Here is a 17,135-nt window from a genome sequence, read left to right as displayed (position 1 = left end):
GTCAAATCCTACTCACCTGCAAGGGGTGAAACTTGAGGCACAGGATGTCTTCATCTGAGCTGCACACCTGGGCAAACTCAATCAGAGGGTCCTGGATGCGCCGGGCCAGGGAGACGGCCTGTCTCAGCACAGGAGGGTAATCCCGGAACTCTGCCTAGGGTCAGTTGAGGGTCAGCAGGGCCACCAAGTCCCCTCAGCTCTAACAGCCAGAGGTAATCCAAACTGCCTGGCTTGATGTTATGTTTTCTTCTCTGGGATCATTTCTCCTGGGACCAATTTAATCTATGGGGCTCCCAACCTGAACTATTACTGGCCTGATGGGAGATTTTCTGCACGGGTAAGAGAACAGGTGCAATCCTGCACCCCTGACAATCTTTGCCTTCCTATCTCCCTGGGGCTGATAGCTCTTGCCTTTGTGAAGCCTAAGGGTGGGCTCCAGCCTTACCTCTGATTTCTTGCTGTTCATATAGAGGATGGCCAACTCGTTGTCAATCAGCTCCACCCCAATAGAGGACAGCTGCTGACCTTGGTCCAGCTCATGCACGATGCGCTTCACATCCTCAATCAACATCTGGGCATCCCTGGAGGAAGGAGGGGTGCTGGTCAGGGATATTTCTGGATAGTTTCTCAGGGATGAACCATCTCAGGGCTGGGAGCGGGGAGGAGAGAGCTTTGAAGACAAAGGGGTACAATATTCCAGGGATACCCCCTGGAAGTGGTGGGTATCATGTGTTATTATCAAGGCTCTTCACAGGCACAGAGCAGATTCAACAATAAAGGACGAGTGACTTTAGCCAGGCCTGGCCCAATCGCCTGGTGCCCCTCCCTACCTGTTCTCTCCTGCAACTGTCACCACGTGAGGCTTTTTGTTCAGAAGGAATTTCTTCAGAGTTTCAATGTCTTGAGCCTGGAGTGAAAGAAAATTGGAGCTAAATGACTCTGAGGACAGGGGAGATTTCTAGCGCTTTTCTCTCTGTAAGTAGCTTGAGACCTTGCAATACCAGAGAACAATGATGCATCATGTGTTAGTCTAACTGGAATGCAAAACAAGGTGACTAGGAGCTCCAGCTGAAAATTAATCATTTGTTAATCTTTCCTAAGATTACTGTATATCTGGCTTACACATGAGCTGTGGTTAACATACTCAGGTCTTTCTTTTAACACGAACCACTGCCTGGTAGTCAAGACTATTCTGATCTCCACTTTAAGATTTTTCTTTCTTTTTAAAAGAGTTGTTTGCTGAAAATTATGTTTTAGAATGGAACTCCTGTCAATAAAATTGAAAGATACCATTATGTTAAAGAAAAAATCAGAAGGATACACACGAGATGAATTCAAATTTCTCCTTCCATGGAAGAAACACAAATGCTAAAAGCAGGAAAAAGGTTGGCTTAATGCCTCAGTGGCTTTCAGCTCCTGGAACAAGCTGACCCAGATGCGGTAAGAACACAGGCAATAACGGCAGCTCCCAGAAGCACAAGGCCTAGGAACTGGCTTCAAGTCAAGAAGTAAATTCTGTTCCAGAACTTGAGTGCCATCTACTGCCTATGAAAGTGAGACTTATCCCAGGACTTAAGAGGTTAGTGAACAGGTCAGAGATCTTGCATGGGATATTGCTTAGACCATGAATGCGTATCCCCACTGAATAATAAGACATGTTGCAGATGTACACTTGATAACCAGTCCCAGCCACTTGCCTTCTTCTCCCGCTCTTCCTCTCTCCATGCAGTTCGCCGTTTGGTAAAATGAGGCAGCCGGAGGAAGTCTGTCACTTCTCCTTCACCATTGACCAAGGCGCAGAACACAGGGTGATCTCTGCCAGCCGGACAGAAAAAGAACCATGTGATAATCAGGGCTATAAGGATATGAGTAAGAGAAGAACAAGATTAGCAGACAGGTAAGGGGTGATGACAGGCATGCAGGAACAGGAAGTTACCTGGCAGAGGAGAAAGCAATGCCTAGGACCCGGATGCCCTTCCCTTGGTTCTCATCCATAAAGTCGTCGTCTTCTTCTACTTGTTGATCTGGCCTGTAGGGCGCCACCCTCAACCAGTTGTAGAGCTTTCGACTGCAGGCCTGGGGAGGAGACACACCAGTCACTATGGCCGTCAGGCTCGCCAAGTGTGTTATAGAGGCAGACACGTATTTGCAAAGATCATATTTATACATGCACATGTTTCTAGCCCTTGGCAGGCTTACAACCAGAAGGCACACTTTATTCTTAACAATAGAATAGTACAGAGGCCAGTCACATATACAAAGAATATGCGTATGGGGTGGGGGAAGGAGGGAAGAGGCTCTTCAAGGGGAGGTCTTAGAGTGACCCATGACCTTGTGTGCACACCCTCTCAGGTTATGCCCAGGGGTTTCCATTAGCTACAGGACAGCTATTAACAGGTGCCTTCACTTTCAGCTCTAGCCTGGGGAAATTACATGACTGAAGGTTGTGCTGCCGGCCTGGTGTGCTGCAGTCCATGGGGTCACAAAGAGTTGGACACAACTCAGTGACTGAACTGAACTGAAAGGTCAAGTCCCTGTCCTCACCTTTATGACATATTCTTTGGCTTCAGCCAGCAGCTTGTTCTTGAGCTCTTTGGCCATCTGCACATACAAGAATTGCTGTAAAGCTCGCTCGATGGCCATGGTGCGCTGCCGGTTCCACTCCTGCACCTGATGGCTGAACTCATCTCGGTAGTAAAATTGTTTGATTTCTTCGAAATACGTCTGGTCACTGCCATAGCTGAGGGGATATAACACTTATCAGGGACAGAGAAGAGGTGGTGCCTGAATGCCCATGAACACTGAGTGAGCCAGAAGATGGCTTGCTCAGTTCTGAAGGCGTGGTTCACATTCCTGAGGGACCCCTCCCTCTAACAGACTCCTGACCAGGCTTTCCCAAAATAACCCCAGGCTAGAGCTCTACTTACCCTTCTACTCCCTTCATATCAATGCTGATATCAATGGTGAGCAGCCCTTCATCTTCAGCCAGGCAGATCTTGAGGAACTGGTCATCTCTCAGTTCCTTAACAGGCTTGTTCTTTAAGTACTTGAAGGAGTAAGCATAGTGGGCCTCATCCACATCCTGCACAACAAGAGGCAACCATCAGTCGACAGAAAGACTGGGCTGGACCCTGGGTAAGGCCTGCCTCTGCACTCAGGCAGACAGCTCAGCTAAGTGTGAAGGCAAGAAACTAGTTCAAACAGAGCTGGACCATAAGCTGGATCAAAGCCCTTCAACTGGCTTACCTTTCTACCTTTCTTAGTGGGGCTTATATTGAGCTTGGCCCTTTCCTGGAAAGTCTGTCTCAGCACCTGCCGGACGAGGGGCTCTCGGGCAATCTGCAGGGCTACCATGTAGCGGGCACCTTCCAGCACGGCTTCCGGGGTAGGGAACTGGCTGCAGGGAAAATGGAGGAGCTGCAGGATGAGGACACCTTTGCCCATAGGTTCCTCCTCTCACCAGCCAGCTACTGCATGCCCACCTGCAAACATAGTCCTTTGCCAGTTCCAAGGGCTCTGCTGGAAACTGCTCCGTCTCATGCCGCTGGTAGCTGTCCCGGAGGTTTTCCCCAAATTGCTCAGGAGTAAGCCCAAACTTTTTGGCTAGGCCATCTAAAGCAAATCAGGAGAGTTAAAGGTAAGCCAACAGCAGGACTGAATAACTTCTTGGTTTTCAGTCTAAAACTGCAAATTCTGGGCAGTAGATTTAAAAAGGATCACCAATGAGCAGGAGCAGGATGCCTCACAATGAACAATGAAAATGCTGGCTTTAAATAGAAGCAGAAAAAATAAGAAATTTTCTGTGGAAGTTACAGTTTAGCAAAAGAACTTCCCAAAGATATCATGTGTTTCCCACTCCTTCAGGAATTACAGGGAAAGCTGGACCATGCCTCTGGCATGGGTTTGGGTCATGGGAGCAAGTGTTAGAAGAGGACTGGTGATTCACTCAGCTGTCCTTTAAGTCCTCTTCCTACCTCCCAGTGACTATCAGAGAACTTACACAATTAGCTTTTACCTAGCCCAGCGCTCTGGCAGATGGTGTACATGTCTCGTCGAGAAGCCTGCTTGAGCTCTGGCCCTCTCTGCTCTTCATCTTCTGCCTCCTCACCATCACCTGGGGAGAAAACATGAGTTAGTCTTCTGGCTTCCAGTCACTTCTAAGGATCTGACACATGGACAGAAACTCCAAAGTGTAATCAGTCAAAGGCATTCTTGGAAAGGCCATGGGCACCAAGCCTCTGGGTTTTCTTTTCCAACACTTACCTTCCTCATCTCCCTCTTCCCTTACACGCTTTAGCTTCTTGCGGCTGGCCTTGGCGGCATTCTGCATCTTAGGGATGTCACGACCGTAATAGAGCAGAAAATGATTGTAGACATCTTTCAGTTCATCCATTGATTGAACATCCTTGAGCCTGGAGGGAAGGGACATAAGACCTCAATTTTGTCATGGAGGAAGGGTATACCCTAGGTTTGCTACAAGAGGTACAATTTCCATGTGGCAAGATCCCAACTAGGATAGATGCCTGTGTTCTCCAATTATCAGGGACACACAACGGCCCTAAACCATGACTCATCCCACAACCCTCTCTAATTCCAGTCTCACAAGCCACTTTCTGGTTCTAGTTTGGTTTCCCATGTGGCTTTTCATACAGGTAACATAAATAAGCAAACATGACTATCTGATCCTCTTAACCTTTTATGCCAATATGGGTAAGTAACAGGAATTTGCCTGTCAAAAAGAGCACTTCTGGTGTGTTGGTAAGTTGGGTTTCTAAGGGATAGGTGCCTTGCTGTGAATTTTACAAGATTATGTTGCTCTGGAGGGTGGGTGGGTGGGGCAGGGATAAGGTGCACCTGCCTTTGGTGTGAGGGCTCCCTTTAAAGGAATAAAACCCACATATGCTACCTCTCCATGTCCGTGGTGTCCAGAGCCCGGATGCCATCAGCAAGGGGCTTGTCAGGATCAGCAGAGATTTGCTCGTACTGATAAGCCTGCATCTTCTCAAACAGCCGTGTTAGGTTCTCCTTACGAATCCTCAGCTGGGTCCACTAGGACAAGGCAGGGCAGGGGTAAGGGCTGGTATTTAGCCTTGGAGACCCAAGGCCAGGCAGTTCTTTAGCAAGAGTCCCTGGGGGAAGCCTGACAGGCCTGGGGGTCTGGGCCATCACCTGGTACGTGCAGGGAAACTCGGGCCCCTGCAGTGGTAGTACCCAGAGCAGCCCTCGGCTCTGAGGGACACGGATCCCTGTTACCTTTTCATCCCACTGCCACACCCTCCACAGGTCGTTGATATGCAACTCAGGCTCCACATACTCCTTCCGGTAGAAAGCAATGAAAGGCACCTAGGGTGGCAAAGAGATGGGCAGTCAGCCAGAGAGGAAAGAGCTGCAAGGAACCCCGCTGCTAGAGGGATAGACAGCTCCGTGAAATTCAGCACTGGGAACCCTGGCCCATCCAGGGCACATGCTCGCCCTGCCGTGGGGGAACATAATGCTGCAGAAGGGGTAGTGGTTTCTTTTGATTCCTTGAGTCCTCACACTTCTTGGTCAAGGGACCACTGCTGAGGACAGGAGATGGGAGGGGGTCCCCACCTAACCTAGGTGGCCAACTTTTCCCTCACCCCTAGTTGACGTTCTAACCACTGGACCAGTAGAGCCTGTGGTGCTACCTCAAAATGCTGATTTCGCATGAAGCCCAGGGCCTCTTTAATCTTCTGAATTGTGCTGGGCCCTTTTCGACTGAAGCTGCTGGTTGGCTGCCCTCGGTCTAGGTAATCACAGCTTTCCTACAGTTGGAAGAAAAAAGAAACAGCAATAACACCATTACTTGCTTTGTGTCGCCACATACAAAACTGCTTCTTGTCACAGGATGACCTTCTCAGAGTAAGTCTAGAAAAATCTCCCTCATACACCTGTACACACATGCTGTTCTGTGGGAGGCCCACAGATGTTTGGGGCAAGGGAGAAGCAGCTACTCATCCTGATGAGGTGACTTCTAGTTCATGTCAAAACATAGGCTCTTTTTTTTGCGGGGTACCTGCAGAGAAATGGTTGGTGTGGCAAAGGCATTCCTGTAGATCCAGTCTGCCTCTTCTTCCAGTTCATCATCTTCAGCCCCCTTGACGGGGATGGAACGGAGCTGCAGGGGATAACACAGCAGCATGAGACTGATTTTATTTTGTATCTCATCCAGCAAAAACACACACTTCTTCTGGACAAAAATCTGTGCTCCAGAGGCATGTGTTTCCAGTACCTGGAAAAATACTGTCTGGCAAGAAGTAGGCATGTTGTATATTTGCTAAAGAGAGAGAGCCATTTCAAGAACCATAAGACACATGAGAGTCTATGTTGAGCTAGACTTCCTGTACCCCTAGTCAGATTAAGGTTCAAAGCCAAGTTCCTATGTATCATTTTTGTTTTTTTTGGCTGCACCCCCCTGACTAGGGATTGAACCTGTGCCCCCTGCAGTGGAAGTATGGAGTCTTCGCCATTGGACTGCCAGGGAAGTCCCCCTATAAACTATTGTTAGATTGATCTCTGCTGTAACCCGTGTACCAAGGTGGCTCAGGGCAGTTGATGACAGTTCAGCAGAAAGATAGAAGCTGGTGCTTCCTTACCTGGAATCTCTCAGGCAAGTCAGTGGCTCGGATTTCATTGTCCTGATCCGTGAGGTGGCTGCTTTCCAGCTCACTGGGCTCATACATCTCGAAGATGCTCCTGCGGCTCACACGTTTCTTGGTGGTCTTCTTGGGGCGCACTCGGATCTCACCCTCAGCCTCATCGTCCTCATACTCATACTCTTCCTCCAGTTCTTCGTCGTACTCATTGTATTTCTCAAATTCATCGTAGTCAAAGTCCACACCAAAAATCTCCTGGGCTTCCTGCAGAGCCCTGCAGGTGAGAGCGAAAGGCACCAGGTTCTGGTGAGGGGAGACAAGATGCAGCCCCTGCAGAGACCTTTTACCTGCCCCGAGGGAACTAGGAAGGCTGGGGGAAATCCAAACCAAAAAAAAGCATATTCACCGCGGAATAAAGGCTTAGCTGGTGGCTATCTCTGGGGAAACTCTCCTTTACTGAGATGAAAACCCATCTTTGGCACATGTCCGTGACCAGGATCAAAAAGTAACAGGACAGATGGGTTCACATCATGTTCAGTGGATCCATCCTTTGCTAAGATGTTTGCAAAGAATTTCCTCTGACAAAATTATACTTAAAGGACTGATACATAAACAAGTGAACATGGAGCTGCAGGTAATAGAGAAAGGCTGGGTCTCTGCTGACATGTGCCTCCCCCTTCATTCCACCCTGGCACTAGGATGCAGAGAGAGCTTTCAGGGCTTCGAGGAGCAGTCTGATATCACTGCCTGGTGAAGGTTATCAGAGGCAGGGAGGCAAAGTGGCCGAGAGCTGACTGTCCCATCTTTGGCCAAGGCCTCTGACCTCTTCCTTCCTGCCTGGGTCCACTCAGACGCCCTTATGACCACCTTGTCCCAGACTCCACTCACGCATCAGTGTATCCAGGAAGCTTTTTCCGCCACTTAGGTTTTTTCAGAGGTTGTCCATCATCGTCCACAATAAAGTCATCAATGTCTAGGTAGGGAAGGGAGGGGTTAGTGCCCAGAGGCAGGACTGAATGGCTTTAGTTCCTACTGTGTGAGTGGCCAGCGAAGAGGAGAGAGTCTTTGGAAAGGAACTCCTTTCTGTCAAATGCTGGAGGCCAGCAGCTGAAAAATGATTTCCCACCCCATTCCTCGGGGCAGGAAACCCAACCCCCTGCCCCAAACTGGCTTCCCTGCCGATGCTACATACCTGACTCTTCATCATCTTCCTCCTCCTCTTCTGGAGGAGCCATGTGGGCCTCCACGGCCTCCTGCCCTTCTTCCCCTTCCCCATCCTGAAAGATCTCCTCTGCGATAGCTTCTTTTTCATGTTCTTCCTTGCCATATTCCTCCTCCTCGTCGTCCTCATCATCAGAGACTTTTTTGACACGTCGGTATTTTTGCTAGGGGTGGAAAGCCTGTCTGGTCAGGGTCTGAGGGAACTGGCATAAGGATGCCTGCCCTCCAATCTCACTTCTATTTTCCCACCACAGTTACACTGACGAGGGAGATGGGAAAGAGCACATCAACTGATTCCTCAAGGGCCCAATCCTGAAATTCTGACAGGCACCCAGAACTGGGCTCCAAAGCACAACGATACTGAGCCACTTTCTCCTTGCTGAAGTTCCCCAGATGGTTCTGGATGTGCCTCCCCACCACTGCCCAGAGCCACTGAAGTTCAAGGGCTTCTTCCTTCATCCTCAAGGACAGAGAAAAAAAAGGCACTTACTCCTCTTTTGACTTTGACACCCAAATTCTCCTCAATGAGATCAAAATCATCATCCTCCAGGCGGTCGTCAAAAGATGCTAGAGAAGACAAAATGTTGCTGGTTGTGACCGGGAGGCCCCTCCTCCAATGGCTTCCACCCCAGCCTCACCTGACCCGGGGAGGGGCTACTCACTGCGTTTTCTCTTCTTGTGGCTAACTTCATCTTCCGAATCTCCAGAGTCACTACCCTCATCCTCCTCCCCTTCCTCTTCATCGTCATCATCATTGATAAAGCCTTTCAGGTTTCCTTGTTCATCCTGATCATCCAGGTTCTCCTCCTCCTCCTCCTCATCTGGAAAACATGCATGTTTGAGGCATGTAGTTTGGGAACCAGGCTGGCACTGGGGCAGGATCACTTGTTTAACTGTTATTTCTTATCTACTCTGAACCAAATGCCCTGTTAACCCTTCTGCCTCATCCAATCCAGAGATGAAAAACATGACCACTGACTCACAGCAGTAGCCTCTGGAAAGGAATCTCTTTTCTACATTCACTATCTGTCTTTTGGCAAGATGAGCTTCCTAATTACTTTGGATGGCCAAAATCTTGACTAGAGGTTTTACAGCCACCAATAACTTTGGTTTCTTCTCAGTTTATAAACTCAGTAGCTGTATTCCTTCTTTCATCTATAAAGCTTTTGATAAATCTTCCATTTTACTTACTGTCTCTAAAGTTGTTTTCATGGTTCTACTCTGCTAATGATCCTAATGGCTGGGTTTGGACAGAAAAATTTGGAAACTGGGTGCATAAATACCAACACTGCTAGGTCTTTAAGAAAGAGACATCCCCTATGTATTTCTTAGTTTACTGGCTGTCCCATCCCACTGATGTAAGCTCCATGAGAGCCAGGTCTTTATTTTGTATTCCGAGTTCTAGGCACAGTGCCTGGCATATAGCAGACAGATACTCAGTAAATATTTTCTATGAATGATTGAAAATTACTCAAGCTGGTACCTCTCATGTGTGATAACGTCTGTGCTCACCCTGAGCCTCTCATCAGCAAGAATCCAACTATCCAAAGCTTAGCAATAGTGGGGAGAAGCTTGAGGCTGGGGCTTCCTCACCGTCATCCTCCTCTTCTACAAATTTCTTGTTGACCCGGGGCACCACTTCTCCTTCATCATTGTACTCTTCCTCGGACTCCTCGGCCTCGCTTTCCACAAAATCAGACATTGCTGCAGCTTCTCACGGCCTGCCTGAAGACGATTAGGGAAGAGAGAGAGATGGGGATAAAAAATGAGAGAGAGGACTCTTAAACATTTCCACAAACAGCCTTCAGCTATGTGTCACTGCTCTGTCCAATCATTGCTATCTGGGAGGAGAGAGTAAGAGTAAGATGGCTCCATCTCTTCTATTATCCATTCCTTTCACCACTGCCCCTCTCATGTGTACCTTTAAAAAGCAATTATACTGGACATCTCTGTAAATACCACATGCCTTGTCCAAAGAAGTTTATCTGACTTACCATCTGGGGATAGAAATGGGCAGATGAAGAAATTAATGCAGGAATAATTACATAGGTAGGGATACAATAGTAGTCAGATTATATGACTCACTCATAAGTCTGGGAAACAATAATTAAATGCCAACTTAATGACAGGAACTATAGCTGTGCTGTAGCTGGGCTATTGGAAGAGTCAAAAAGAAAATCTTTTTCAACAGATTAAACATCATTTCATGAGCCTGAGTCCACCTGTGTGAGTACTGGTCGGGAGCATTTGGGTAGAAAAGGGGCCTCTTCAGAAACATTAGGACCACAACTCTATTGTGAGCATTTACCTCCCCAGCAAAACAAACAAACAAACAAAAAAACACTTTGAAAGAGACTTCCATGGCCTGCAAATTAAATGCAACATAGTTAAATACAAACATTGCTGGGCTTAAGAATAGAAATCAAATCCTGGTCCCATCGTCTACTAGGTCTTAAAGGAAAGCGTATTACTGAATGTGCTTGAATATCAATGTCTTCATTTGAAAAAAGGCAACAGCACTACCTACCATGCAGGGTAGTTGAGAATATTACATGGTAATAGGGGAAAGAGTCTAGTTTACTATTTAAAAAAATGTTAACTGAATCCTAGGCCTAATTTCCAGCATTCTATAATTCAGCACCAACCAATCTCAACTTTGTCTTCTACCTCCCTGGTGTCAGATGCATCCAAAACCCAGACATGGCAGTAGAGACCCACAGAACCATGACACAGAGTCTTCTGGGCTTTAAAATACAGCATACATCACACAAATCAGAGAACCAAAATTCCATTCTGGAATCCTGAAGCTGGCTGCTCTTCCACTTAGCACTACTCCTCATGCTGTCCTGAATTATGGTCCACTGTCTATGTCCATTTTTCCCACTTAGACTACAAGCTTCTGGAAGTCAGAGACAATATCCAATTAAAGGACTAAAAAAAAACCCCACAAAAACATAAACAGCAATATAAGAGGCATTACACTGCATTTTTATTCTGTAGCAGATAAGCTATATCCCACAAGGTGCTCTATACAGAAAAGAACCTGCTAAGTATCTGTCAAATAGATCACTAATTCATGCCTTCCCAGTTAAAGATGGTAGTGGGCCTGGAGAGGGAGGAGGGTGGCTAATGGCTATCTCAAGTGGTCTAAGCTCTAGAAGGAGCCTTAAGTGCTGTGGCTCTAATTCTCCTGAAAATTACCCTTACTGATATCAACTGATACCATAACCAAGTAAAGACGAACTGAACTCAAGGAAACAAAACTGAAGGTACAAGTTCTGGTGGAAAGGGAGAATCAATGAGAAGGGTCTTATGTTCAATTTTAGACTGAAGTTTCAGATGTCATTCTTTTTAAACTATACTAAATGTCTACCAAGTACAAATACTCTTCTAGGAGCTGGGAACTTAAAGAGAAATAGGATTGCATGTTCCCAAGGAGCTGACTTCTAGTAGAGGGCCAAAAAAGGACCATAAAGGGACTTTCCTGGTGGTCCAGCAGTTAAGAATCCACCTGCCAATGCAGGGGACACAAGTTCAAGCCCTGGTCCGGGAAGATTCCACAAGCTGCAGGGCAACTAAATCCACATGCTGCAACTACCAAGCTTCTGTGCTACAACTACTGAAGCCCCCACGTCCTAGAGCCCCTGCTCTGTAACTAGAGAAGCCACCGCAGTGAGAAGCCCACACACCGCAACAAAGAGTAGCCCCCACGTGTGGCAATTAGAGAATGCTCAGGCACAGCGACAAAGACGCAGCACAGCCAAAAATAAATGAATAAAACAAATGTAGGCCTTCCCTATCTACTGCCCACCTAACAAGTTCCAGACACTTAATAAATAACCTATTAAGCCCAACATTGTCCTATGAGTTATATCACATTTCTCTGTCCTTTCAAGAGAGGAAAAAATATGCTCCGAGATGAAGTCACTTGTTCAAGGTGATACAACTTTCAACTGTAAGACCTGAAGTTGAGTTAAGGTCTGTCTGACTCCAAAGAAACAGTTGTTTCTATCATATCAGTAGTTCTCAAAGGGTGATCCAGGGAGCACCGTCTTTTCCTTCATGCGCACAGTGAAGTCTTTCAGAGGTTATACGACATGAGCATCACAACGGGCTGAACGCAGAAGGTGTGAGAGTCCACATTGCTGTATTAAGGCACACATTAAAAAATCTGCCAGTGGGACTTCCCTGGTGGTCCAGTGGTTAAGAGTCTGCCTTGCAATGCAGGGGATGCAGGTTCAATCCCGAGTCTGGGAACTAAGAGCCCACATGCTGCAGAGTAACTAGGCCCCTGTGCCACAACTAACCCCTGAGGCAGCCAAGATGAATAAATAAAATAAATATATGTAAAAAGTTTGCCACAAATGCAAAAACAACAAACAACAACCCAACAACCACCTCATAAACCCCCAAACAAAAATAATGCTACTCTTCTTACATTTTGAAGATACTTGTTTTCCATAAAATGTTAAAATGCAGCAGGCTTATTTTCTCAGTTTTACTGATAAACAATTGGCCCTTGAACAACAAGGGTTTGAACTGCGTGGGTTCACCTGTATGTGGATTTTTTCCCCCCAGTAAATAGAGTAGTATCTGTATTTTCATTGTACATATCTTAGGTGTGGGAGAAAGTTTGTGTTCTGTTAGAGATCACAATATGCGGAATCAAAAGAATCCAGGTTTGAGTTTTGATTCCATTCAAAATGTTTTCACCTTCCTGCCCTTGGGTGAGGCATTCATCAGTTCCTTTGTTTTTGAGGCAGAGATAGCAGTATGCACATTGTGGGGGGGTGGGGGGAGGGTGTCAGCAACTCAGCTCCCTGTTGTCCACGGGTCAACTATAATTGACACATAATGTTGTATAAAGTTAGGTACATAATGTGTTGATTTGATATACTTGTATATTGCAAACAGGCTTATTATTATGTTAAAATCAATTAACATTTATCTATTAGTTTTAACTTCTAATCTGGTAAACACCTATACATATAAATCTCATAAACATCCATAAATGTAACTCACATAAACAAAATGCCTTCATAATCTTATATTACCTTTAAGAGTATAAAGAGGTCTTGAGATCAAAAAGTATGGGAGCCCCTATACTAAACCATGTTTAGGTCCCACAGGATGGTGATATAGGAAGCCTTGGTTAGACTGATGCCCACCCCGTCCCCCCAAGATCTGTATCCTTAAGGTCATTATCCTGAGTACAGCCAAAAGTGAGAAGTGAGTATCTAAAACTTCTGCCAATTAAATGTGGTACTCTAATTTTAATATGGCTCCCCCTCAGCCCTAAGCTGAGTCATTAAAAATAGATTTGGGTACAGCAGCCCCCACACCCTGTTTGCTTTAATTAGGCTATCAGACCCACAAATTCAGTCTTCTAAGACCTCAACATCTTCACACTAGATGCCAGCTCCTCCAGACCAGGTGCCCTACAGCCTACTCAGCAGAGAGAAACAGACAGCTTTCCTCTGTTCTGGGGGCAGCTGGTGCTCTGTGCTGCGCACAGCTTTCCTCCCATCCCCTAGGTTAGCAATGAAGTACACGCTATGCTATATAGTTGGGGAAGGCCCACAATCTAGCTCACTGCCAAGACTTCCAGTTAAAAGAGGCTGCGCCAGAAGCAATCCTAATTTGCTGCAACCTGGGGGAGCGGGATGTGCTGAGGGCACTGCAGCAGCACTGCAGGCTGAGGTTGGCAAGCAACTATTCCAGGACAAAAACACTGCTGATTAGTCTATGATTATCATTAGTAAATGACATCTGAGAAGACTCTGAGGTTGTTTGGATTTTGTATTTAGTACTCAGGCTCTTGAATTTTCCCCATATTCAGACTCTAAACTTAAATTTGCTACTGAAACAGATCCAGAAGGGCAGTAGGGTAGTGAAAGGAGAAGGTTTCTTCAGGCAGAAGCACGGCTGCAGTAGAAGATGTGGCTCAAAGGGAGAGGTTGTCGGTTACCATGACATTCTCTGGAAGAGGAATGGAGCTGGGATCAGATTGCCACAGGGGAGGCCCTCTGCAGTCCCTCCCTTTGAACAAGACGGTGTGGGAGGCAATTAAAAGGAGACCAGAGCAAAAAAGATGTCTGTTAATTCCCTCCACTGGCAGCTTCAATTAACACTTACAGTTTTGTTTTTTTAGGGTACAGCTCTGTGCTGGGACTTGGGTATATAAACATAAGTAAAATATGCTTTTGACCCTTGTGTTCATATTCACCTCACAAAAAACTAGTAAATGAAGTTATGACAAAGCATAATAAATGTTTTACGGCAATTACATACGAGAACTATGAAAGCAATATGAAGACAGAGGTCATCAGAGAATGCCGCACAAAAGGTGATGCCTGAGTTGAGAGGAGTTAAGAAGATAGTTTGGAAAAAAGCAGCATGAGCTAAACCTTATGAGCAAAAGGTCTGAAAGGGCCCAGTGGTCTGAAGAACAGCCCCAGAAGTCTGGTGTGGAGTTTAAACTATAAGACATTCTGCATTTGATGTGCAAGAGCCTAGGACTATTTCAATGATGCTCACAAATGACTATCCAATTTGGAATTCAAAAACCTAAGAGCTTAATAGACAAAAGTATTCAGAATACACTTAAGACAAGTTCTTTTATTAAACTTGGAATTCAGAACTATGTTATGAAAAATCTTAATCACATCAAGTCATTAGAATTTAACCTATAATCATTTTAACATGCACCCTATTGTTTATAAGAAATAACTGTCTTAGAATCTTTTCAATGCCACTATTGTTAATAATGGCTAACATAATAACTTATTTTTTTCTTTCCATGTTTCCTTTGGGGACAAGGTAAAAATAAAAGAGGAGCAGAAACAACAAAATGTAACCAGATTCAGAGTCCCTGCAACCTGAACCCTGTGCAACATGGAGAGGGGGTTGGGAGCAGATAGTTCCTGTTCTGCCACCAAGGGGTAGATCTGCCCGTGAAGTACAAGATCAGACACAGTATGTAAATGAATGGGAGTGGCCTAATTTGGCCCATTTATTTTGGAGCCTTAGTGTGGTAACCCCTGATCTACAAGTACGGAAGGTCTTTAAAGAAATGATGGCAAAGGTACCATGGGAGCCTGTAACAGAGGATTCTAACCTGGTTTTGAGCAAGTGGCTTGAAAGACCTTAAGAGTAAGGTGGAATTTTTTATTTTTTAAAGGAAAATGGAATTAACTAAGTAGAGGAGCTGGCTCCTTTGAGGTGGTTCAAGGAGCGGCATTGTTGGAGAAAAGAGCTCCGGAACAAGGCTCAGACAGAATATGCTGAGGTGGGAACAGTGAGGACTGGTTTGACTGAGAGAGTCCATAATGAGTCAGAGGTGAGGTCACAAGGATCTTCTTAACTTAAGGATTTTGGATTCTAACTGAAAGGTGCTGGGATGGTCCTACAGGATTTTAAACTAAGAACTGACTTAGTAGTTTACTTGCTAATTCAGTAAGTACTTATTTAATGAGTGCCCACTATATGCCAGGCACACACAAGACAAAATCCCTGCCTCTAGGATAACTATATTCTGAGTCAAGAGACAGACCACAAACAAAATAAAGCTGGCTATAAATGATAGGAAGGAAATAAACACTCTCACCTCTGAGAGACTTAGTTTAGACTGAAACGTGAAGCATGGGTAGGTTGTGGTATGCAGAGCCAGAAGAAGGGGTTTCTGGCAGAAAAGGTGGGCAAGAACTTGGAACACAGCAGGCCATATCCCAAGGTCACATGACCAAAGAATGGTGAAGGCAGAAGAATCTGAGAGGAAGAAGGGACCTGCTCAAGCTGGGCTGTGAAGGCTACAGAAAGCCACTGGAAAGGGAAATGACATGATCTGATCTGATTCTGCTATGGACGGGGAGAGGTTCTAGGTGGAAGCAGAGGAAACTGAAGGTATTATCGTGGGAGCTTGGGCAAAAGATGATGGACTTGGAAAAGGGAGGAAACGGAGAAGAGAGATTTGAAATACATTTTGAAGGTAGAAGTGACAAGACTTAATGAAAGGCGTAAGTCGTTAGTTAGAAAGAGGTCTGGCTTTGGCACTCTCATCCATGTACCACTCAGGAAGGTAGGGAAGACCAGGTTTGGAATGATGGGAAAAAAAAAAGTTTCTTTTTCTTATGCCAGGTTTGGGATGTTTAAGAGACTTTCAAATGGAACTGTCAAACAGGTATCTTGTGTGATTCTAAAACACAGAGGAGAGAAGGCAGGGCTAGAGATTAAACTTGGGAGAGGCCTGCTTTCAGATAGTACTTAAAACCACAGGACTGGATCATCAAAGGAAGCATGCAGAAAACCCAGCATCAAACTCTGAAGGAAATTCAACTGCAAAATGTGACTGTGCCACATCCTGATGTGATTAGTCCCCGGATGAGATTTAAACCTCTTTAAATCATGGTGGCAATACCATGCTAATCTGATCTAGCAGCCACCCAAACCAACTAAATAAGCTTTCAAATGTTTCAGACTTCTATTGGCTGAAGGGCAAGTCATGTAAAAGAGCTCTAAATTCACAACTGATGGGGGAGCAATCATACTTTTGTAATCAATACACAAAAGACAAAAAATCAGCAATTTTCAGATAAATAGTTGAACTTAAAAAGGTCAAATTGAACTTTTTTCCTCCAAAGAAATCAAACTCAAAATTCTTTACACTCTTCATGTTCATTAATAGCAGCAGTGTAACTTAATACGCCCTTGTTACTTCTGATATTACAGTGAATTTCTACAGAAGTATTTCTGTAGAAAAATAAGCATCAGTACTTGCAACGAAGAAAGGAAATGAACTGCTCCGGCTGGTTCAAGGGAGTCCTTGAAGAGAAAGGCAGAAACTGAAAGAAAATAAACTTTTGACTCAATAGTCCAATCTGAAGTGTGTGGTAGGCGTTTGATTGATGGATAGATGTTGTATGCCTGTGTGTGTTAAGTCGCTTAGTCGTGTCTGATTCTTTGCGACCTCATGGCCTGTGGCTTGCCAGGCTCTTCTGTCCCTGGGATTTTCGGCAAGAATACTGGAGTGAGTTGCCATTTCCTCCTCCAGGGAGGTCTTTCTGACCCAGGGATCAAACCCGCATCTCCTGTGCCTCCTGCAATGCTGGCGGATTCTTTACCGCTGAGACACAGGGAATGAAGTCATCTACAAAAAGTTCTAACTATATTATTCAACAACATGAAAAAAGACGGAATTTGGCATCGCCCTCTAGGCTGATGACCGAGTTGCTGTAAGCTCCGTAGGTTTCACATCCCCAGGACAAACAATTCGATCACCTGATCCTGACTCGGAAGCCC

General features: G+C 45.5%; 1 protein-coding gene across 2 annotated transcripts in view; it reads right to left on the bottom strand.

Moving 5' to 3' along the window:
* Window positions 1-17,135, bottom strand: part of SUPT6H (SPT6 homolog, histone chaperone and transcription elongation factor) — a 30,447-nt gene that overhangs the window by 12,882 nt on the left and 430 nt on the right. Inside the window, exons 2-22 of one of the 2 annotated variants that reach the window (XM_020884768.2) lie at window positions 9,432-9,563; window positions 8,501-8,659; window positions 8,329-8,405; window positions 7,810-8,002; window positions 7,506-7,590; window positions 6,618-6,891; window positions 6,038-6,139; window positions 5,670-5,786; window positions 5,254-5,343; window positions 4,907-5,049; window positions 4,264-4,412; window positions 4,016-4,114; window positions 3,483-3,612; window positions 3,247-3,397; window positions 2,928-3,082; window positions 2,545-2,740; window positions 1,937-2,076; window positions 1,698-1,815; window positions 831-907; window positions 446-581; window positions 17-154 (exon numbers count right to left, since the gene is read on the bottom strand). In XM_020884768.2, the coding sequence (XP_020740427.2) occupies window positions 17-154; window positions 446-581; window positions 831-907; window positions 1,698-1,815; window positions 1,937-2,076; window positions 2,545-2,740; window positions 2,928-3,082; window positions 3,247-3,397; window positions 3,483-3,612; window positions 4,016-4,114; window positions 4,264-4,412; window positions 4,907-5,049; window positions 5,254-5,343; window positions 5,670-5,786; window positions 6,038-6,139; window positions 6,618-6,891; window positions 7,506-7,590; window positions 7,810-8,002; window positions 8,329-8,405; window positions 8,501-8,659; window positions 9,432-9,540 (2,838 nt within the window). In that variant the 5' untranslated portion in view covers window positions 9,541-9,563. The remainder of the gene's footprint in view (window positions 1-16; window positions 155-445; window positions 582-830; window positions 908-1,697; window positions 1,816-1,936; window positions 2,077-2,544; window positions 2,741-2,927; window positions 3,083-3,246; window positions 3,398-3,482; window positions 3,613-4,015; window positions 4,115-4,263; window positions 4,413-4,906; window positions 5,050-5,253; window positions 5,344-5,669; window positions 5,787-6,037; window positions 6,140-6,617; window positions 6,892-7,505; window positions 7,591-7,809; window positions 8,003-8,328; window positions 8,406-8,500; window positions 8,660-9,431; window positions 9,564-17,135) is intronic. The other variant, XM_020884770.2, reaches the window with a different exon arrangement.

Source organism: Odocoileus virginianus, chromosome 17, assembly GCF_023699985.2.
Source record: "Odocoileus virginianus isolate 20LAN1187 ecotype Illinois chromosome 17, Ovbor_1.2, whole genome shotgun sequence".
Classification (NCBI taxonomy): Eukaryota; Metazoa; Chordata; class Mammalia; order Artiodactyla; family Cervidae; genus Odocoileus; species Odocoileus virginianus.
Note: the sequence above shows the minus strand (reverse complement) of the source record. Positions and strands in the feature narration are given on the sequence as shown.